Source organism: Lycorma delicatula, chromosome 2 (genome assembly GCF_047948215.1).
Source record: "Lycorma delicatula isolate Av1 chromosome 2, ASM4794821v1, whole genome shotgun sequence".
Lineage (NCBI taxonomy): Eukaryota > Metazoa > Arthropoda > Insecta > Hemiptera > Fulgoridae > Lycorma > Lycorma delicatula.
Window position 1 is genome coordinate 140,595,917 of NC_134456.1, and position 23,487 is coordinate 140,619,403.

General features: G+C 30.9%; 2 protein-coding genes across 2 annotated transcripts in view; one reads left to right on the forward strand and one right to left on the reverse strand.

Moving 5' to 3' along the window:
- Positions 1-13,858, forward strand: part of Piezo (piezo type mechanosensitive ion channel component) — a 481,248-nt gene extending 467,390 nt beyond the window's left edge. Inside the window, exons 47-48 of the mRNA XM_075356335.1 lie at positions 4,267-4,387; positions 13,624-13,858. Coding sequence (XP_075212450.1) covers positions 4,267-4,387; positions 13,624-13,776 — 274 coding nt within the window. The 3' untranslated portion in view covers positions 13,777-13,858. The remainder of the gene's footprint in view (positions 1-4,266; positions 4,388-13,623) is intronic.
- Positions 13,859-20,929: 7,071 nt separating this feature from the next.
- LOC142319962 (uncharacterized) lies at positions 20,930-21,268 on the reverse strand. The gene has a single exon (XM_075357640.1). The coding sequence runs from the start codon at positions 21,266-21,268 to the stop codon at positions 20,930-20,932; it is 339 nt and encodes a 112-aa protein (XP_075213755.1).
- Positions 21,269-23,487: the final 2,219 nt, after the last annotated feature.

Genomic DNA, 23,487 nt, shown 5'->3' on the forward strand with positions numbered 1-23,487 from the left:
TTTATTACTTGATAAGCCTCATTCCCTCATACTCCAGCTTTGAGTAGATTGTTTAGTTCAGAGGATAACTTCTAATTATCTAACAAATTTTCCCAGGGCTCAAAGAGGTAAAATTTTAATTCATATGGGTACTTGTAATGTATGTCATTGCTTAACCCATCTGTATCGGCCTTGTTCATGAACTTTTAATTAGTAGGATACTATGACTTTCAGTTTTACTATGATCATAATTTTTTAAGGTTTTATACTTTTCAGTCTTAAGACTCAAAACCCTTGCTGTATTTATTTTAGAACCATATGTTGATTGTTTAGCAGCTATGTACTATCAATAAAAATAATAGTGGTGTTTTAATATTCACTTTTTAAACTGTCTTTCAAAACTCAAAATTTTAATTTATGATTATCAGTTGATTATTTTTAAAGTGATATTTATTATTTATGAAAGATAAATTCTCAATTAATTTGAGTTCAGGTTGTGTTATTTTTATAACATTTTTTAATTCTGTACTAAATCTGAAAATAAAATATGCTATGTACACTTGTTTTATATATTAAAATAAATAAATGAAACAAATATAAAGTTTTCATTAAAAAAGAAATAAAACAAATATAAACTTTGCACTAAATAATACAGTTATTCTTATTATTTACATCATTTTTTTATGAAATTTATTTTTCATTTGTTTTCAAGTAATTGTTTATTTTACGAATGAAATGCAAATATGTAGTTGTAGATGTAAAAAATTGCTTTAAATTTTATCTCAAGAATTAGTGGATATAAATATTTTCTCAATCATTTATTAGTAAAACAAAGTAACATTAGTTAGGGATATAATAATCAGTTATTAGAATATTCATATTATATTAATAACATTAAATTCAATTACAAATCCAAATACCATACATTTAAAAAAGTTTATTATATAAAATAAACAATTCAGACTGCCAGTTTTATTCATGTTGTTTGGGTGTGTATTTTTGTGATTAATATTAATCGTATTTGTTGTATTTATCTTTTTTTTTCTTTGATATCATCAAGAACTCATATACATTTAAGTGTGTGCACATGCTTCAAAACATACACATCCATTCATATAGTTTCATCTTTCCCTCATTGTTGCACATAATTAAATGTTTCAGTTACTAAAATTATTGTCTACAATGAGCAAAAAGGTGTTTATTTATATTTTATGTAGCTGTTTCATCTGTTGATCAGGGAAATTTTTTTTATATATATATATATATATATATATATATATATATTTGTCTATTGAAATTGCAGCTATAGTGCTGATAAAATATTACTTTTAATTAAAAAATTAATTATAAGGTTAAATATATGTCATTAATTAGTATGAAATAAGTTTATTTGTTTTGAAATAAGTCACTATAATAGTTTATTTTGTGTATGTGGGTGGGTGTGTGATTAAATATATATATATATATATATATATATATATATATGTATTTTAATTTTATTTTTTGTTAGCTGCATCTTTGAGAGTTTTAATTTTTTATTATAATGTAATAAATTTGGGTACAAATTTTATACATAACTAACAAAATATTTGAGCAATATAATGTATTTTAATATTTATTTTCTTTTTAAAAAGTGATAATCAAAAGGTTTGCCTGTGCTTCCTACTTTTTATGCTTCAGCTTCTGTTTCATATGTTTATATATTTAATAAAGTATTGGTTCATTTATTTTAATTTATTATGGCTTTTTGTTCTGCTCCAAATCCTTTCATAATTAAATTGTTTTTTGTTTAAATAAATGTTTTTTTAAGCAATGAATAATTTATGTTAAATTTATTCAAGATACTTTAAAATTACTTTGTTTATCAATTTACTTTTAATGTTCAAGCAAATATTGAAGATTACATATTTAACTTACGGGAGTATGTATAAATCTTTAAATAAACAAACTAATTACATTTCTTTTGTTTGGATGTATTAATAGAAAACCTAGGAGAATAAAAGAATAAAAAGTTTAACTTAGCTGATATGGCAATATGGCAAAACGATTTTCACTCAGACATATATTATTCGAAAAAAAAAAAATTTCAGGAAATTCTGCACAAAAAATAGTCTATATTTGCTTATCAGACACCTGCTTCAACATTATGGTAAAGTCTTTGTAGAAATAACAGATTTTAGATATGAATTATTTGATAGAAGAAAATTAAGAAGAAAAAAGTATAAGGAAGACTGAAACAATGTTAAACAGTTTTTAATTGATATAAGTCATTGTAAAGGACTTCATGAGCTCTTCTAGTAGAAATTAATATGCAGTTGGTAGAAGAAGTTTGCAGATTAGAAGGAGTCAGGATAATTCTGGTTCAGGCATATTGCCTAAATTTGTTTCGGAAAGGTGAAAGCATGTTAATTTAATTCTGAAATAACTAACTGTTATTTATTTTTATTAATATATTTAAAAACAATTTCTGCTTGTATTTTTATTAAATAATCTTGTGAGAAATATACAGTTTGACCATACCAAACAGGTTTTCTATCTTCCTTAAGTAGTAGATGCTGTAACGGCAATATTGCCGATATATATTATGTACCAGTTATATCACCCACCAGAATAAAAATAAGAATCATTTAAAATAATATAACTATATTGTTATAACTTTTAAAATTATATTTCCAGACTTTTGAAAATTAATCAGTTCTATAAAATAAATTGCATAAGTTTGCAATTTTGTCATAAATTTTGCATTTGGATCAGTGTATAAATTTACTCAAATTTAACACATTTTATGGGAACATTTTATATATTTTTCTTTGCTACTTTTTATTTTAGATCTTTCCATTTTCCTTTTTATATCTTTTCCACTAAAATATACCAACAAACTGCATTAAAAACATTTTTAAGTTGTTTGTCTAAATAAAAAAATCCAATATTTAGTTTAAATCTTAGGTCATTAATTAATATATTAGTTTTACTAGATCATTCTTTTATCTTCAACTGTGATATCACCAAATCTAAGAAAGATTGAATCATTATTTAAGTTCATTAGAAAAGCAGATTACATCTTTAGTTGTGTGAAGCAGCCATTATCTAAACCAAACATAGGGAACAAAATCACCTCCTTGGTATTTATGATATTTTCTTTTTTTAATACTTATCACCGATTAATATTTATTATGAAATATGTATATTTTAGTATAATGAAACTATTATTCATATACTTATTTGAAATTAAATAGTCACATTGTGAGTTTTTTTTATGTTTTTCCAAACCAATATAATCCAGTAGGTATAGTTAAATAAGTCATAATTTAATTGAACAAAAAGAAAAAAAAATTATAGAAACCGTAATTCATAATGATAATTTCCAAAAGTGTCGTCTTGTTAGCATGTTAGTTAGATAATATTTTTACTCAAAATTGGATTAAAAAATGTAGCTTGTTACATTATCAAAAAGTAGGTTTTTTTGATATCATCTCAGGTAACTATTTTTAAAACTAATCAGAAAAGTTTTAAAATTATTTTATTTAGATTAACCAGATGCATGTATGGTTTAACTTGTAGAAAGTAATAAATGGAGAAAACCATTTTTGAGTAATTTATTCAAATGAAGAGTTGAAGTTGAGTTAGCTCGGTAAAAAATAATGGTTTAGAAATAAAGTAAAAAGAAATTGGCATTTCAAAATATACCAGGTAGGTGAATTTAATTTAAAATTCAAGGTATCTGTCCAGATGTAAAGTTTACTTTAACTATATGAATGATTCTTTTTTAAGCTTGTCACTTATTCTACGTAATTGTATTAAATTCTTGTCCACAAAAAAAGATGTAACCTGTTTTTAAAAAATTAAATAATGTTAAGTTATGAATTCTTCATAATCTTTTCCTTCATTGTACATGTATATTATATTACTTTAGTTATTTTTTTGTACTTATTTTATTTTTTAAATAATTGTGTTTTCTTTTATTTACAGTCTCAATAATAGCCTGGGTTACTTTAGTGCTTCAATGCTACAATATAGATTCTTTGAGAATACCAGTATTGTAAACATCTAACTGCAGATTTTCCAAACCTTGTATAAAGAAGTAATTTCAAGCTTTTCTACAACCACATTAGCTTTTGAGCTGATTTACTTTTGTTGAAGCCACGCTAAAATTCAAGTTTTTATATCAAATAAAAATAATTCTCATATTGTTAAAATTTATTTCACTTATTTTAAAACTTATTCCCTTGCTGTGATTTATAATAAATGTGCTATTTATTCTGAAAAACATAAAATGTTTGTTTACAGCTTAATTGGGTTATACACGCTTACGCTTCTGGGTGCAAATCGACTGATTCGTCGGTGGCGATTTCAAATGTCATTTCATATTATGTATGATGAGCTACCATATGTGGACAGGATTCTACAGGTATTTTGAAAGATAATGTAATTTTTTTTAAATGGTAGAGTCTTTTTTTTATTAATTATTATAATTACTATTACCATTTGAAGTGAACATTTTTGATCAGTGAACTTGCATATGTGCAGAGCACAGGATCAGGAGATTTAAAGTAATAGTCGCTACAAATTATTTAAACATAATTTTAATTATATTATATAATATAATAATCTAAAAACTGAAAAGTATCGTACTTTTAACTTTCATTTTAAAAGTCACTATGTAATAGTGTTTTCTTTTATAGCTTGACAGATTAAGTAATCATGAATTGCATATGCAGACTAGACTCCACTTGACATTATCACTGTATGAATATTTGTCTTTAATCATTTTTTAATTAATCTTTGAACTTTTTTAATTAATCATTCATGGAAAGATAGTGACCCTACAGAGGATTTCAGAAAATTATGTAGTTTTGAAACAGTTCTTGTACTCACAAACAATTCTTAGTAGAACAAGGCTCTAGAAAGTGCAGTACAGAAGCAGAAAAAAAATAATTTACCCTATAAATTGGTAGGTGCTTCTTGGGGCACTTCTATTCCCATCTCGCTGAAACCATTATGACTCGTTTAACTCAGCTGCATCACTGTAGGTTGATAAGAATGTCTCTGCCGTATGCATATGTCTATCAGAGGTACCAGTCACTGCCTTAAAATTATTTTCCTTAAACAAGTATATGGACTAATTACTATAATTACATTGCTACCTCATTGGTGTAAATTTTGCTCTGTTTAATGATAGTTTTGTTTGTGAGCAGTTCTACTGAGATGAAACTCTATTTGTAAAACATTCAATAGTGATTTCTCAAAATGTTGAACACAAAATTTATTTTATTGTTCAACTCAGTGGGTTTCAATTTCTGAACTGTTTTAATCACATTAAGTAAAAATTTAGATCCATAAAGAATAAGGACTTCTACGAGTCGGAGCGTGGAATGTTAGAAGCTTAAAAAAGATTGGTAGGGTAGAAAATTTAAAAAGGGAAATGGATAGGGTAAATGTGGATATAGTAGGAATTAGTGAGGTTCGGTGGGAAGAGGCAGGTGACTTTTGGTCAGGTGATTTTAGAGTAATTACTTCAGCGTCAAATAATGGGCAGGCAGGAGTAGGTTTCGTGATGGACAAGAAGATAGGGAGGAGAGTGGAGTATTTCAAGACGCATAGCGATAGAATCATTGTAATAAGGATAAAATCAAAACCTAAACCGACAACGATTGTTAACGTCTATATGCCTACAAGCGCCCATGATGATGATGAGGTAGAGTGTGTATACGAAGAGATTGATGAAGCAATTAAACACGTAAAAGGAGATGAAAATTTAATAATAGTTGGAGATTGGAATGCAAGCATTGGAAAAGGCAAGGAAGGAAATATAGTGGGTGAATACGGACTGGGCAAAAGGAATGAAAGAGGGGACCGACTTATAGAGTTTTGCACGAAGTATAATTTTGTAATTGCCAACACCCAATTTAAAAATCATAATAGAAGAATATACACTTGGAAAAAGCCAAGCGATACTGCAAGGTATCAGATAGATTATATCATGGTTAAGCAAAGATTTAGAAATCAACTCGACTGCAAAACTTACCCTGGAGCAGACATTGATAGCGACCATAATTTGGTGATAATGAAATGTAGATTGGAGTTTAAAAACCTGAAGAAGAGGTGTCAGATGAATCGGTGGAATTTAGAGAAGCTTGAGGAAGAGGAGGTAAAGAAGATTTTTGAGGAGGACATCGCAAGAGGTCTGAGTAAAAAAGATAAGGTAGAAAATGTAGAAGAAGAATGGGAGAATGTTAAAAAGGAAATTATTAAATCAGCAGAAGCGAACTTAGGCGGAACAAAGAGAACTGGTAGAAAACCTTGGGTTTCAGACGATATATTACAGCTGATGGATGAATGTAGAAAATATAAGAATGCTAGTGATGAAGAAAGTAAAAGGAACTACCGACAATTAAGAAATGCTATAAACAGGAAGTGCAAACTGGCGAAAGAAGAGTGGATTAAAAAAAAGTGTTCAGAAGTGGAAAGACAAATGAACATCGGTAAAATAGACGGAGCATACAGGAAAGTTAAGGAAAATTTTGGGGTACATAAATTAAAATCTAATAATGTGTTAAACAAAGATGGTACACCTATATATAATACGAAAGGTAAAGTCGATAGATGGGTGGAATATATTGAAGAGTTATACGGAGGAAATGAATTAGAAAATGGTGTTATAGAGGAAGAAGAGGAAGTTGAGGAGGATGAAATGGGAGAAACAATACTGAGATCTGAATTTAAGAGAGCATTAAAAGATTTAAATGGCAGAAAGGCTCCTGGAATAGACGGAATACCTGTAGAATTACTGCGCAGTGCAGGTGAGGAAGCGATTGATAGATTATACAAACTGGTGTGTAATATTTATGTGGAAAAAGAGGAATTTCCGTCAGATTTCAAAAAAAGTGTTATAGTAATGATACCAAAGAAAGCAGGGGCAGATAAATGTGAAGAATACAGAACAATTAGTTTAACTAGTCATGCATCAAAAATCTTAACTAGAATTCTATACAGAAGAATTGAGAGGAGAGTGGAGGAAGTGTTAGAAGAAGACCAATTTGGTTTCAGGAAAAGTATAGAGACAAGGGAAGCAATTGTTGGCCTCAGATTAATAGTAGAAGGATGATTAAAGAAAAACAAACCAACATACTTGGCATTTATAGACCTAGAAAAGGCATTCGATAACGTAGACTGGAATAAAATGTTCAGCATTTTAAAAAAATTAGGGTTCAAATACAGAGATAGAAGAACAATTGCTAACATGTACAGGAACCAAACAGCAACAGTAATAATTGAAGAACATAAGAAAGAAGCCGTAATAAGTTAGGGAGTCCGACAAGGATGTTCCCTATCTCCGTTACTTTTTAATCTTTACATGGAACTAGCAGTTAATGATGTTAAAGAACAATTTAGATTCGGAGTAACAGTACAAGGTGAAAAGATAAAGATGCTACGATTTGCTGATGATATAGTAATTCTAGCCGAGAGTAAAAAGGATTTAGAAGAAACAATGAACGGCATAGATGAAGTCCTACGCAAGAACTATCGCATGAAAATAAACAAGAACAAAACAAAAGTAATGAAATGTAGTAGAAATAACAAAGATGGACCACTGAATGTGAAAATAGGAGGAGAAAAGATTATGGAGGTAGAAGAATTTTGTTATTTGGGAAGTAGAATTACTAAAGATGGACGAAGCAGGAGCGATATAAAATGCCGAATAGCACAAGCTAAACGAGCCTTCAGTAAGAAATATAATTTGTTTACATCAAAAATTAATTTAAATGTCAGGAAAAGATTTTTGAAAGTGTATGTTTGGAGTGTCGCTTTATATGGAAATGAAACTTGGACAATCGGAGTATCTGAGAAGAAAAGATTAGAAGCTTTTGAAATGTGGTGCTATAGGAGAATGTTAAAAATCAGATGGGTGGATAAAGTGACAAATGAAGAGGTATTGCGGCAAATAGATGAAGAAAGAAGCATTTGGAAAAATATAGTTAAAAGAAGAGACAGACTTATAGGCCACATGCTAAGGCATCCTGGAATAGTCACTTTAATATTGGAAGGACAGGTAGAAGGAAAAAATTGTGTAGGCAGGCCACGTTTGGAATATCTAAAACAAATTGTTAGGGATGTAGGATGTAGGGGGTATACTGAAATGAAACGACTAGCACTAGATAGGGAATCTTGGAGAGCTGCATCAAACCAGTCAAATCACTGAAGACAAAAAAAAAAAAAAATAAGTTTGAAATCAATAAAGCATCCAACTAGTTGCAAAAAATTTACATAAAAGCTAAAACTAGATTGTCCAATAATTAATTGTTAAATAATTACTATCACTATAGTCTGGTAAATGAAGGAATGCATCTGAATTTAGACTTCACTAATTTCTCAATAAGCCAACATAAAAAAATAGAATATGTTGTTTCTACATTTTCCCCCCTGCCTCACGGAACCAGACCCCCAATTAAGCATGAACATCGTTCTGGAAGGTGCCTTTGCCTCTAGTTGCCAGATGACGGAAATGCCATGCCCAGCTATGCCATTCCTGGCCTCCATCACCCAGCAACCGTCACTCAGTCCTTTTTGCTTCTCCTCTAATGGGAACACCCGCTGGAGAGCCCCACTGGGACTCGGCCTTTTAGCTCAGGGGCTCCCCGCACTTCATCACCACTGTCCATCCATGCAAACAACAGCTCCGTACAGAGCTGTCCCTCACCCCCTCGCTTCCCGATATTTCATTTGCAGTATTCCCAACCCCATGGCAGAAGGGGTCTTCAACTCTTCTTCATCTACACAGGTGTGAATGAAAGTCCCCTTGGCCGGTCAGGAATTGTGTCAGCCAGAATCCCAGTTTGCCAAACTTCCTCCTGGCCCACAGCTCAATGTGCACGATCAAACGATACGTCCACCTCCCTTTTGTGGATGCATCCCACCTGGCTTGCCAATCCCTGTAGACAGTTGCATTGGCATTGTTCTTAGACGCACCCTGATAAACTTTCGCATGAGCCGCCACCAGCTGCTGAAGTGGCAGCATCCCAGTCACCACCAGCACTGCCTCAGTCGAGACAGAGGTTATGCCGATGCCACATTAAGAGCCATATGGCACTACACTCCCTCCAACAATCTTCTGTTACGCCCTGCCGCCATGGCTCTCTTCCATACTGGGGCGCTATAAAGAAGAATTGAGGTAGCTACATGCGCGTACAGCCTCCTCTTTTGATGTACGGGGCCCTCCAATGTTTGATAATATCTTAACCAAGTTCTTGACTGTTTGCCCAGCTTTCTCACTCACCACTGGTTGTGACGAGTGAATGACCGCCTATGATCCAACCACACTCCAAGATACTTGGCAGCCTTTCATGATTGGATCTCCTTTCTACATTAATTTATAAAGAACTTACTTAAAAACATTAGATAAGATATTTACATTCTCAAGGGAAATCATCTTTTTCTTTTTGTTTATCCTTTTTTCATTTTCTAGAACTTTGTCAAAAATTTTTTATAGAACATTCAGTTTATGTAAGTTAAAATATGTACGTGTATTTAGACCGTCATCAAATTTCAGATCATCTTATCCAATATCGATACTCCTAATATTTTTCTTTTCAGATGCAGTAACAAGTCTTGTTATACAAGGTGTGGCTATTAAATAATGAGACTAATACTGTAAAATATTTTATTTTAAATTTATACATATTTAGTTTATCCCCTTCAACATAAATCCTTCCTCTATCCCTACTTGATGTGAATTTTCCATTGTTTGAAACAGTGCTGGAAGTCTTCTTTGAGCTCTTTCATGATGCTTGCCACTTTTTCTTTCACAACTTCAATGGTCTGAAATCTTGTTCCTTTTAATGCAGATTTGACCTTAGGGAACAGATAAAAGTCACATGGTGCCAGGTCAGACAATAAGGCGAATGGTCTAACACTGAGATGTTATACTTGGCTAGAAACATCTTGACAGACAGTACAGTGTGAGCCAATGCGTTGTCCTGATGAAGAACCCATGACTTGTTCTTTCACAATTCAGGTCCTTTATTTTCTTATTTTTTCATGGAGTTTAGCAAGGCCCTCAAGGTAGTAATGTTGACCTTCAACAGTTATGTAAAAAAAAATTTAAACAGTAATGTAAATTGAAAAATGTAGTAATGATAATGTTGACCTTCAGGAGCCCAGTGAAGGTACACAATCCCATTAATATAAAAAAAAAAAAAACAATTGAATTTTGATTTGCTTATTCGAGCTTTTTTAGCTTTTGGCGAAGTTGAAGCTTTCCAATGCATGGATTGATGCTTAGTTTCTGGATCATAAGTGAAAAACTAAGATTCATGTTATCACTCTTTCCAAGAAGTTTGGGGCATTCAGTGTCGGAACATTTTCACAAGCTTCTTTTTGTTCGATTATGAAAATTTTAGGTACGCTTTTTGCATGTTAAAATTGTTATGTAAAATTTTCCTTACGCATTCTTTGTCAATTTCTTCAGTTTCAGCAATCACACAAATAGTTAACTGAGTCAGATTGGATCAGATTACCAATTTTTTCAATATTTTAATCTGGTTTTGACATGGACCCAAACAATGACCCATGGACCCAAACAAACATGTTTAACATCTTGGCCATCTTGGAAACACTTAAACCACTGAAAAACCCACGCACGTGATAAACATTCATTGCCATATTCTTTTTTTTTTTAATAAAAGATAAGTTTCAGTAGTGGTTTTTCCAAGTTTCATATGAAATTTCATGACAGTTCTTTGCTCTAATAAAACACTTACCGTTTTTTTTTATAAAACAAAAAACAGATGTTATCCAAATTAAGGCCACAGCCAGACTTTTTTATCTACAGAAACTGAAGTGGCAAGAAACGAAAGAGAAGACTACGCCACACAGCTCTTGGTCATATGAATTTGGCACATGCACAGATCTTCTGTAGCAGCATTAGTCTCGTTATATAATAATAGCCACACTTCATATATCAATACTTTGGCAATGGTTAGCCTTTAAAAAAAGGTTTGTCTCCATATGCTGTTACAGTATCAAAATAATTTTTTTATATTAATTTATCATTTTACAATAGAAATTCAAAAATGTAACCATTCATAAATTTGGACTCTTTATTAGAAAGAAAGAAATTGAATTTAATCAAATAAAAACCAAATTTATTTTAAAACTTCCATTCAGTGACCTGTTCTGCTGTAAGAGTCTGACTTCCCCTGTTAAAAGTAAAATCGCCATCCAATGATAAATACCACTTGCTATATTACTGATAAGTAGTAGCATGTAAACATGCATTAATTTATTTTAGGAGGACTACATCAGTATTAGAACAAATAATTTTAATTTGTTTTAATAAATAATTCACACTATGAAATCCTGTTAATTTCCAACAAAAAGGTTTATTTATTTAAAAATGTATAAAACGAATAACATTACTACTTTATTACTACTACTCATTTATTTTTTGTTTATCTCTTTCTTCTCTCCAAAGAGAGAAAATTGAAAACCAAAGTATTCAATCCTATGATTGGTTGGCAGCAAGTTTTCAAAGTCCTCTATCCTGATCCTTCTTCTACAGCTCAACAAGGTTTCACGATTCACATCCCTCATAATCTGCTTTATATACTCCAGCCTTCTTCTCCTCCAGTGATTTTTTCCTTTAATTATTCCCTCATCAATAATTTGAAGCAGCCCAATGTGTCATAGTATGTGGCCAGTTAGCTTGTCTCTTCTCTTGTGAGAGCATTCATGCAATTCCGTTCTTCATTCATCCGATCATGTACTGCATTATTTGTAACTCTGTCAAACCTCTCTGTTAAAAAGGGAGTGAACAGTTGTCTAATTTTTTTAAAATTGAAAACCTTCAGAAATGATTTTTATTAAATCTAGAATTCAATGATGTAGTTCATGCAGTAACCATACATTCATAAAAATAAGTTGTTTAAAATTTATGTCAGAGATGTTATACCAGTTTAATGATTGATGTACCTGGTAATCAATAAGCCAGGTAGTTTGAAAGTAATTTTTGGCTGTATATAATTTTTAATTTTGGTTTGCTGTAATATAATTTTTAGCAAGAATAAAACCCAAATCTTCACTGAAAAATGTTGTAAAATTAACTGAAATAGAAAAAGATTTTGAGCAATTTCACTAAAATTATAAACCATCTTTTTCTGTTGTATATACTCATTCACTCAAAATGTTTTGTGTTTATAAGATTTGGTTTCTGATTATTGGAGATGTTACATTTGGCTAATACTGGGTTATAATTTTAGTAAAACAAAAAAAAAGAATTGAATATTTGTCTAAAATGTTAAATAAACTTACATTTACTATTCACATTGTTCACTATTTTATGTGATTAGTTGTATACATTTTATAAATTTGGAAGTTTTCTTAAATACTTAATTTTGTATTTCTCAGGAAAGGAAACAAATTTTAACTTAATTTTCATTTTATTTTAATTCAGTTATATCTTTTGGATTTTATAACCATCACCAAAACTGGTATTGCTACTAATCAAACTGAGACAGTTTTCTTCTTTTTTTTGGGGATAGAATCTTGATTAAAAACTTTAATTGTTTAATATAATATATAACTAATAGTTAAATGAATAAAATTTAATTTCTGAAACTTGTGATACTTTTGTGCTTGTTTTAATTTTTCTAAACGATTTTAAAAATCTCCTACATTTAATCACTTATACATAATAGTCTTATAAATTTTTTAATTATTTTTTCCATAAAAATTATGAAAGAATAAATGTTACAGATATTGCTTTATTTTTTAAAAATAGTTTTTGATGTCTCAGTCTATCTTTAATAGATTGATTTTTACAAATTGATATTCTGTAAGAGATAACAACTGTACATTGTGTCCTGATGAATTTAACATAAGTTTGTTGTTTATTTACTAAATTCAGATTTTTGTCTCTCAGCATATCAAAGATTTTACCAAAAATTATAAGACGGCCTAAATTGTAAGAGTTGAGCCTTAATATATAGTGTGTCCTGTTTTGGAATTACTTCAAAAATATATAATAATGAGGTATTCATGTATTTAAATATGCAGTCTTCCAGTTCTTTTAATCAAAAATACTAACACTGGGAAAGAAAAAGAAAAAATCTCAATATTTTTATGATACCAGTAATAATTAGAGTAATTTACAAAATACAAGTTTTGATAGAAATGCCAAGTTACATATATTTGTCAAGTGAGTAGCATCATAAGGTTGTTCTACTGTTATGAATTGCAATGCCAAACTGTACCACATAACCTAGATTGAGCATCACACAGACAGTGGTGTAATATATGTAATGTATTATTATGTACCAATCAGAATAAAATATTCTGATATTCTGAGATTATTTATATGATAAGTAAAATTAAATTAGTAATATATGACCGAGTTAGTTCTGAAGGTCAGAGGAATCAATGTTTGACAACACAGTATAATTTGTAGAAGCTTTTATTACCGTGTCTAACAAGGTAGTCCTTTCATCTGTGTAATTCATCTGGTAAGAGTAACATATATAAGAAATCAGTTTTCTTTTTATTTTAATTTTTTAATTTTAATTTTTTAATTTTAATTGCTTATTTAAAATAAATGTATCGATATTAATAACATTAATTATAGTTTTTAAGCATCTTATTTCTTTCTTTCAGCTTTGCTATAACATTTTCTTGGTGAGAGATTTAAAAGATTATAGCCTCGAAGAAGATCTTTATGCAAAACTAGTTTTTATTTATCGTTCACCTCAGACCATGATTGAAGTGACAAGACCACCTGTACAGAATGAACCCGCAATAGTTAGATAATTTAGTTTGTAACATTTGATAATAATTTTAATAATCTGATGTAAATAAATGGTGGTAATATATTACATCTATTGTTGTTATATCTTGGTATTTGTAGGTGTATTTTATAATATAATAATATATATATATATATATATATATATATATATATATATATATATATATATATAATATCAATATTAATAAATGAATACAATAATAAAAGAGAACTCCAATCCTTAGATAATCTTCAGTCTTCACTCTTAATTATAACTTATATTTAAAAATGATTAATTTTTTTAATGCGCTAATAATAACAGAAATAATAATTAAAATAAATAAATGACAAGAAAAAAAAATTTAAATAAAGGAAATGTAGATTTGAGTGCATCCAAAAAAGTGGTTCACTTTTTAATATATTTATATTTTATTGTCAGTATTATTACTGCATTAATGTTTTTTTTTTTTTTTTCATTTTTTGATGTAAGTAATAATTAATTAAAAATCAAGACAGTTTTAAGGTATTGAAAAAGATAATAAGTTCTATTTTATGATGGTTCATTTATTAATACTGATAACAATAGTAGTAATAATAATCAGCAAATGAAAATGTATTAATTGTTTAAAAAATATACAGTCATGAAACATTATGCATGTTTTAAAAAGTATGACTTTGCTGATCCAGTAATCAAAAATATTAATATGAGATAAATTAAGAAATGCCCATAATATTTGTTAATTTTAAAAATGTATACTTTATTCCATAATGATTAACAGTTTCATCTAAGTAGTCAGATTAATCATTCATATTAAAAAAAGAAGAAAATTCCTCAAAATTAGTAGAGTATTAGCTTTGTCTTTCAGTTAATGTATTTTTGAAAATTTTTACATTTAACTTCTTGAAATTTTCTTGATTTTTGTTGCTCTTTTAGTAGTTGTCAGATTTGCTTCCTCTAAGAATAATGGTATTCCCTACACAGCTAGTCCCTATGGTGAAGAGAATGAAGGTCATTTGTAAAGCTAAATATTGGCTGCATTTCAGTAAGTTTGTCATACTAATATATAGTAGCATTTTCAGGTTGGTGAAGAAGGCGGCAGGAAACCACTTCATTCCTTACTTTAAAAAAAAATTATGTACATAAAATAAGGATATCTACGTGTATATTTGTATGCACCAATGTTTGCTTAGAATATAGTAACTGCTGGGGCAAATTTAATGATTCTAATCCATTCTGTTTATTATAATTTATAGAAGTTTTTAGGTATAAATTTATGTAGCCATAACTCGGTGAACAGTGTGGCTTAAACCAAGATTATAGAATTTTGCAGTCTGTAGCAGTATTTTATATTTCAGATTAATCAATTTCTGTATGAAATAGATATGAAAATGAAGTTTAGAAAACTATTTTTTTTCTTTTTTCTTTTTTTTATTAAGATCAGATGAACTAGACGTCACTTTAATGGAAAATTTTATTGTTTCATATTTTTTGAAGATAGGTGAGGATGTAACATTTTATAGCAAATTCAGCATAATACAAACTCAGAGACTTGAAATTTTATTAATTGCTATTTATTGAGAAAATACTAGCCAAGTTTTATGTTATATAAAGTGATTTATAGATTACTTTTAGAACAATACAGACAGAATTTTTTGATTGTTTTATATATTTATACAATCTTTTTTATCATTTGCATTCAACCACTTTCTGTCAGTAATAATAGATTTCTTCTAATTAAAGTAACTTGCATAATGTTTAATATGAGTCTTGTCAATATGATCCGTAGATATCACATCAATACATGAGTTGGCTATTGTAGCCAATATTAGTGAGTAAGTTTTCAATTTTAATACAAAATATAAAGATTATTTATTAATTGGTAAGAAATGTTACAGCTGATTCACTGTTTCATGGCAAATAATCAAGAGAAAGAAGTTTTTTATTTTATTAAAATATACTAAGAATTTGAGATTACTCATGGAAAAGAACAAGCTCTTGCCAGATGCTTGTTTATCCTACTCATAATAACTAAATATTGAGAGCATTCATTGTAAATTCATTATAACTAAACTCAATTAATATATCAGCCATACATATTGAAATTGAACAAATCTTGTTTTATTTTAAACTAAATTTCTTGCTCCCAGTGTTAATTTGAAATTTAATGTCTTTTTTCATTCAACATTGTAGTTTTATACTAAACACTAATTGACATTTTTCTGGATGTGAAATTTTTTATATTAACCCCAATCACTTTCTAATGTAAATAATTGGGATCAAAGCAGTATAAGTAAATGAAATTTATGGAAAAAGTCAAAATTTTATTGTCATTGCGTTTGGATTGTAATCGATCAGAAGATATTATGGGTCGAAGCTGCCTGGTGACACTTCTTTGCATTTGTTTCTGAGTACCTTTATCAACCCTACTCACTTAGTCAGAAGTTTTTGGAAATTTTTGAGCTTTCTACTTCTAGTGCCTAGAAGTTTGACTTCTGGATTGCCTAGAAGTCCTACTTGAATTTTTTTTAAATTGCATGTTGCTGTTTTATGAAATTTTTAATAGAATATAGGGTATTCTAGTAGAATCCCCTTGATATTCTATGTATACAGAATATTATATAATGTATTCTACATTAAAATAAAGGCACAGATATATTTTAAAAAACAGCATAGTTGATTATGTCAATTGACATCAATCAACATCAAGTCAATTGTGATATAATTTTTTTTTTTAAGTAATTAATATTTTGAAACCCTCTTACCTTCAGTCCATTTAGATATGACGTCGTGAACTTATTTGTTCAGATCATTACTCGTGAAGCATACCATTTTTAACAAATCCTTAAATTTTGAGAAAAAGTGGAAATAGCTTGGAGCCATGTTCAGACTGTAAGGTGGATGTCAGAAACTTCCAATTTGAAATGTCCAAGAAGTTATGTTGTTTGTAATTGCATTGTGCTAATCAGTAAACATGTATGGAACCCACTTAACAAATTTTGTCATACCTCAGATTAAGTGTCAATTTTGTGGATTTTCATATGAGGGCATGTGAAAATCTTTCATGGATATCAATCAAGTATATGACCCCCAATTCTATCTGCCAAATTTATTGACATGATATCTAGTAAATCAACCACAATTGCAGCAGATTTCCAGTTCATTCATCACCATGGAAGTTCTCCTTCCTGCTCAGTTTTTAACACTGATCAGATTATCAATTTATTCATTATGAGCTTTCTTAATCTGTTGAAGCATCTTTTTTCCTTTTTTTTAAAAACTGAACAAGAAGTTTCACTTCACAACCACAGGAATTTTTTTATATTCTATTGTTTTTGAAAAAATACTGAAACTGGCCAATTTTGAATTGATCAGGATCAATCTGCATTGTAGTGATGCACAAATAGGTACTGTTTTCCATACAATCCTTGTATAGCTTCAGTTAGTTTTCCCACACTAAAGTTTATGTAATCTGAGAAAGGGATTAATTTTTGACAACAAAAAGTATTGATTGATCTGATATATACTACAGTTGCAAAAGACAGAATGAGAGAGAATTTTGAAAAACCCAATAGGTCTTCTTTTATTCAGTAACTCGTTCTTAATATACACTTCACACAGTAGATGGTGTGCATCAATAATTTGATATCCAACTACTGTGCTGCAGTTTTGTGCAGCACTTATTCTAGTTTTTTTTAATTTTTTGGCATAAGCAACTTGAACTACCGTAGTAACTTGAATTACCGTAGTAATGATTTATTCAAACAACAGATATTTTAAATCCTTTTAAATATCCTTTACTTATTCCAAAATGTCAATCATATTCTTACACTAGATAAATTGTAATACTGTTTCAAAAAATATTGCTATTGTTTGTATCAAGTAGAAGTTGACGTTTACAATGTAATTTATTTATGCTTATTTGCTTTCAAATTTACAAGAATATTTCTTAACTACTGTTGTTATTATTTAATCATTTTAGTCATGATTATTTTTTTCTTTCAAAAAATATTATAATGAAAGTAAAAATTGGTACTGAAATAAAATTTAATGCAGTTGTACCTCAATGTTAAAAGACTTTGCTGATTGTTGATTTACCTTCATAGATGCAGATAAACATGGATGTTCTCATGCAAATTTGTAATAGAAGAAATTATTTTTACAATAAACTATGCATTATTTTTTGCAGTAAATATTATATTTAACTTGGAATAATATAGAAACCGTAGGTGCACTTGTACACTATAATTCAGTGCCATACACTATAATTCAGTGCCACTGTATACTACACTCTTAACCAATAGTACTATATCAAAGAATTTGAATTTGCAGCAAGTGAATATAAAATTTGTCATATGTTTTGAACATTAATCAACCTATCAGTAGTAAAATTGGTAAATGAAAATTGATTGTAAGAGTTACAAACATTTTTTTATTACGCGTAGGTGTGATTTTAAGAAATTAATTTTCTTTATAGTTATATAAAAATATTAAGACATCACTAATTGCATGTTGCATCTTAACTTGAAAATAGTGCTGTGTGCTTCAATTTTTTATTCTGAAGAAAGTTTAATATGACATTTTAGTTCATATAAAAAAAATTCGTTGTCTGACAGTGTGCCTCTCATTTTCATCTTTATAATAATCTAATTTTTTTATTGTGTAGTATATTAAAAATCTATATCACTTTTTGATCTTTTACAATAATTTTTTCTGATCTTGCAACATATGTATTTTGAATATAACTAATGTTTTGCTGTTTACAGTTTTTAGCATTGATTTGTTCATAATAATGCTTGTGGTTTGGTGAGGTACAATTGTATACTTAAAACTGAATAATGTTTATATTATTACATGCAAATTTTTTACTTTGTTAACAAGCATATTTTTATAGTTAAATATTTATTAACTTGTAAAATAATTGAAAAATAAAATTAGAAAAATAATTAAACATTTATAAATCACACTTCATTATATTTTATGTATGGTTGGTTTTGTTAATACATTCATTGTACAACAATATTTTGAAGTGCCTATTGATGTAGAATTTTTGTGTTTGAATAAAACTTATATTTTCTTATTGTAGAACTGTAATCACATATAATTAAAGATTTAGTTTCTGGTGATAAAATACCAATTGATTCAGAAGAAAGTTAGTCGAAATATCTTATTAAGATATTTATTCAAGGATTGTACTGAAAGCAATGTGGATTTCTCATTTTTCTTAACTACTCATCACAAATCCATAGTTACAGTTTAAAAATATCATTATTTTAACTCCATTTTTAAGAAATAAAAGTAAGAAATGACCATTCTACTTATTGGATCAGTCCTGAAACTTAAAGAAGCCATCTTTACAAAAGAAAAATTTCTGAAATGACTAAACTTAAATTTAAACCATGAATAATAAATGATATAACATTTTATAACCCCACACTTTACACACTTTAGATTCATTGTTCTTGCATGAATAGGATTGTTAGTGGCATTACTGCAAGTCAAAATAAAGGAAGCCTACAGGAGTGGCACTATTGTGATATAGTTACGTGGATCTTTTTACCTGATGCTGGGCTAAGGAGTGCCCAAAAGATTTTTTTTTTTTTTTTTTGAGAATAGATTCACAACTTTCCAAAGGCATCATTGTTTTGAAGATTATAGTATTACTGTTTTCAAAACAATAATTCTGTATAGTACAGTATTTAGAATTGTTCTAAATGTGTTATAGTGTACCACTATACATGTCTGTTATTAAAGAGGTTATTGCCTGAAGGTTTTAATTTCAGTACAGCGTTTGTATAAATGGTGGATAAAAAAAAATAAAAATGTTGATTTTTGATTCAAATTTATTTTAATGTAAGTATTTATTTTATAAAATATATATCAATCACTTACATATTATCTTAAAATGTATTGTTTGATTCATTCTTGGTTGAAAAGAGTATAATTGAATGTCGTATGTATATATTTTTATTACTAGAATGTGATAGCTAGAATTAGCCAAATAATTAGAATTTGAGTATCAGAAATTTGAATTTAACTCAGAAAACAATAAGTGTTCTCCATCATTACTTTATGTTGTGCTTCCTTTTTATTTTCCTGTACCATTATTTTCTCAGTTCTATTTTGTGCATTGGTAATAACTATTTTTTTGATACCTCTGTTTTCTGTTTTGTAAACTTATTTCTCCTTGATTTTTTTCAAGGAAGAAAAAAGTAACAAAGGTCTCACATATTTCATATAAGCTTTTTTTTTTGTCATTGATGTTGCAGAGAAATACCATTTACGTACCCCCCAACAAGTGGGGGAGTATCATACTCACACAAGTTCAGCTAGATGTTGTTATGTGTGCCTGCACCCTACTGACTAAAACTCCTACTTCACCGTTCCTCTCCACTCTGGGCCAATTTTGCATTTAAGTATAGCACAACCTCGGGGGTGTCAGAGTAGGGAGGCTTAGGAGTTCCACAGCTTCATCACTGCCATCCATCCGTGTAAGCACAGACAGACAATGACTCCACTGAGGGCTGTCCTTCACCACACCACCTCCAACAATTGACTTCTTACTTCACTGGATTACTTCTCAGATTATTTTATCTTTTAATTCACTAATTAACTGTGTATTTCAACCGACAAGCTAAACAACTAAAAGACTGACTACTCACCTTGAATCACTCATTACTCACTCATTACATATATTGCCAACTCTTCATCTTGGAGCACTGGTGTCTCGCATCGCAAGCTTAGGGGTTACCGGAGGCCCCCCACTTCAACTTCACAACCATTCCATGTGAACACGGAATGAACTGTGACTCTACGAGGGGCTGTCTTTCACCCCCTCACTTCTTATTTTTTCTTCAGCACCTTGGTCACATAATTAGCAACGACATTAAAATTTTCTGCTCTCATTTGCATCACTTGCACCACGTTATGAATTCTAAGCTGACTCGTAATTGCCTCGCATTCCCTGTGCTTGTTACTCCACCTATAGCACATGAAGAAGACATGTTCCACAGTATCTTGTTCATTACAATACACACATTCAGGGCTGTCAGCTTTATTTATCGCATGGAGTTAAGCCCTGAAAGACCCATGGCCGGTCAGGAATTGGGTGAGTCAGAAACAAAGCTCACCAAACCCTTCCCGAGCCACGGTCTGATCTCACCTATCAGCCTTCTTGTTCATTGATCTTTACTCGAGTCACTCCACCTGTCTTGCCATTCATCTAACATTTCTTGGTTGGCATTTTCTTTGATCAACCCAGTAACTGTCTTTTGTCTGGCTCTGGCCAGCTGTTCGATTGGCGGAACCCCAATGACCACTAGGACAGCCTCAGTGGACACCGAAGAATACGCAGATGCAATTTGTAAAGCCAGTCTTCGTTGGACACTTTCTGGTTGTCTTCTATCTATACCCACTTCCAACGCTCTGCACCATACAGTCACTCCACATAATACAGAATTAATTACATATGCATATAATCTTCTTATAGAAGCTCTAGGTCCAGATGCATTCTTCATCAACACATTTAAGCTTTTACCGATTTGTTCCACCTTGGTTCTGATCTGCTGTACATAAAAGATCGCCTGTGGTCAAGCCACATTTCTAAGTACCTGATGTGTTTGACCAATCAGACGGGCCCCTCCACCGTTCAGACAGGGATAGCCTCTATTCTTCGTCTACCCATCATCAATATCATTAATGTCTTATTGTATGATAATTGTAGCCCTTTTGTCCCCATCCAGTCGCACACCATCGTAAGCGCAGTGTTCACCACTGTCGCCACTTCCTCTGCTTTTCTCACCATAACCATGAGCACCAAGTCGTCAGTAAACGCTATAGGCCTAACTTCTTTCAGATTTGACGAGGTTCCAAAGGATGGGGCCCCGTACCGACCCCTAGGGCACCTCGTTAGAGACTGTGTATCTTAAGTCACCACCACCTGTCTCATAAACCAGCTCTCTCTCTCTCTCTCTCTCCTGTAAATACCGCTGTATCATATGTCATACATAGTCTGGAACTTCACGTTGTTTTAGCACATCAAAAATCGCTCCCCAAGTAAGAGAGTTAAATGCGTTCTTTACATTAACTAAAATAACTACCAGTATACTAAGTGTTCTCCAAGTACCCTTTGCAGTGTTGTTGACCCATCTCATGACCTCATTGGCGACATCAGCAATTGATCTGCCAGGTCAAAACCCATCTAGGCTGATGGGTACTCGTCTAGGGCCTTTTTCATTGATATATTCTTTTAGTTTTGTCACTAACAGTCTCTCAAATAGTTTACATAATTTACCAAGCATATTGGTCTGCATAAGGCTGGACCCACCGGTGTCCCCGGTTTCTTTATTAACACCAACCTGGAGGTCTTCTATGTTTTGGGTATATACTCACCCATCAACATGTCGTTAAAAACATCAAGCAAAGTAACAGGGACTTTTTCTACTAGTATTCTAATTATCTCTACAGACAGACCATTGGGCCCTGGACTCTTTCTTAACTTCATCCTTTTCCCAGCCTCTATTAGTTCCTGCACTGTGAACTGCCATATATCTTGTGCCACTATTTCTTCTCTGGCAGAGTCTTCTGTCACTGGAAATAATAATGTCATTTGCTCTCGTACTGTGTCATCATCAATCACTGGTAAACACCATCCCAGTTTCCCAGTAACTAATTTATAACCCCTTCCCCAGGGGTCATTATCCAGGTCATTACGTAGCTCATTCCATTATTCATTTTTTACTTTCTTAATTGCCGCCCTGGCCACCACATAACCTTATCTAGCAATATCTCTACTTATTAACAGTTCCATCCGTTGTAACCTCCTTCTTGCCGAACATGCTTTTTTCGTTGGATCTCCAAGTCCAAGTCCTCACCAGTATGTGTGACATCAATCTGGGACTGTTACCATTACTTTCGCCCTTACAAACTACTCTTTAACAAATTCTACTAACTCTTCAGGATCAGTGACATTTGCTAGCCTCTCGTCTACTGCTTCTGCAAACCTAATACACCCTCTTTTGGAGATGACTAGTTTTCTAGTTTATTTAAATATGATCTTGTCATTATTTCATAACCTATTAGGAAATGATCTGATAGAGTTTCCTTGTCCAGCATATGCCAGTTATGAACCACTGCCAAATGTTCTTCCGAAATAAACATCAGGTCTATCGTAGAACTCACTTCTCTTCACCAAAAGGTAGGCTAATTCGTATTTGCACATGTTACTCCCCAGGCACTGACCTTATCAGCCAAATATTGGCCTCTTATATTTCTAATAGTCCCTGCAAATCCAGGTGATTTTGCATTAAAGTCACCCGAGAGAAGAATTTTCTTGCCTCTAAAACTCAGTACTTTCTCACCTAGTTCTTCAAGAAATTCAACAAAGTCTCCAATGTCAGCGTTCAAAGAGTGGTACACTACAATGATCACTACATCTCCCGCGTCCGTCTAGAAAAATCCATGACCAGCTCCACATTTCCCAAGTAGGGTTCCCATTGTAGTAAAACCTATCACCACCACCCCAGTTCATATGTTATCCATCTTGGATTACTGACGACTGCTATGTTCGGTTCTGCTATGACAACCATGTCAGCTTTGGTTTTCATAGTGACCTCCCAACATACGTCATGAGCCCTGTGGCTGCGATTGGTATTTAGTTGCAAGGCCTTCATTTTGCAGCTGTCCAGTGGCCCTCCACCCCACAAATTTCATTTAAGCATACATACTCTTTGTTAAC

Bases quoted from the DNA above. Each gene is read 5' to 3' on its own strand.
- LOC142319962 (XM_075357640.1), bottom strand. From the start codon at position 21,268: ATGAAGAATGCATCTGGACCTAGAGCTTCTATAAGAAGATTATATGCA.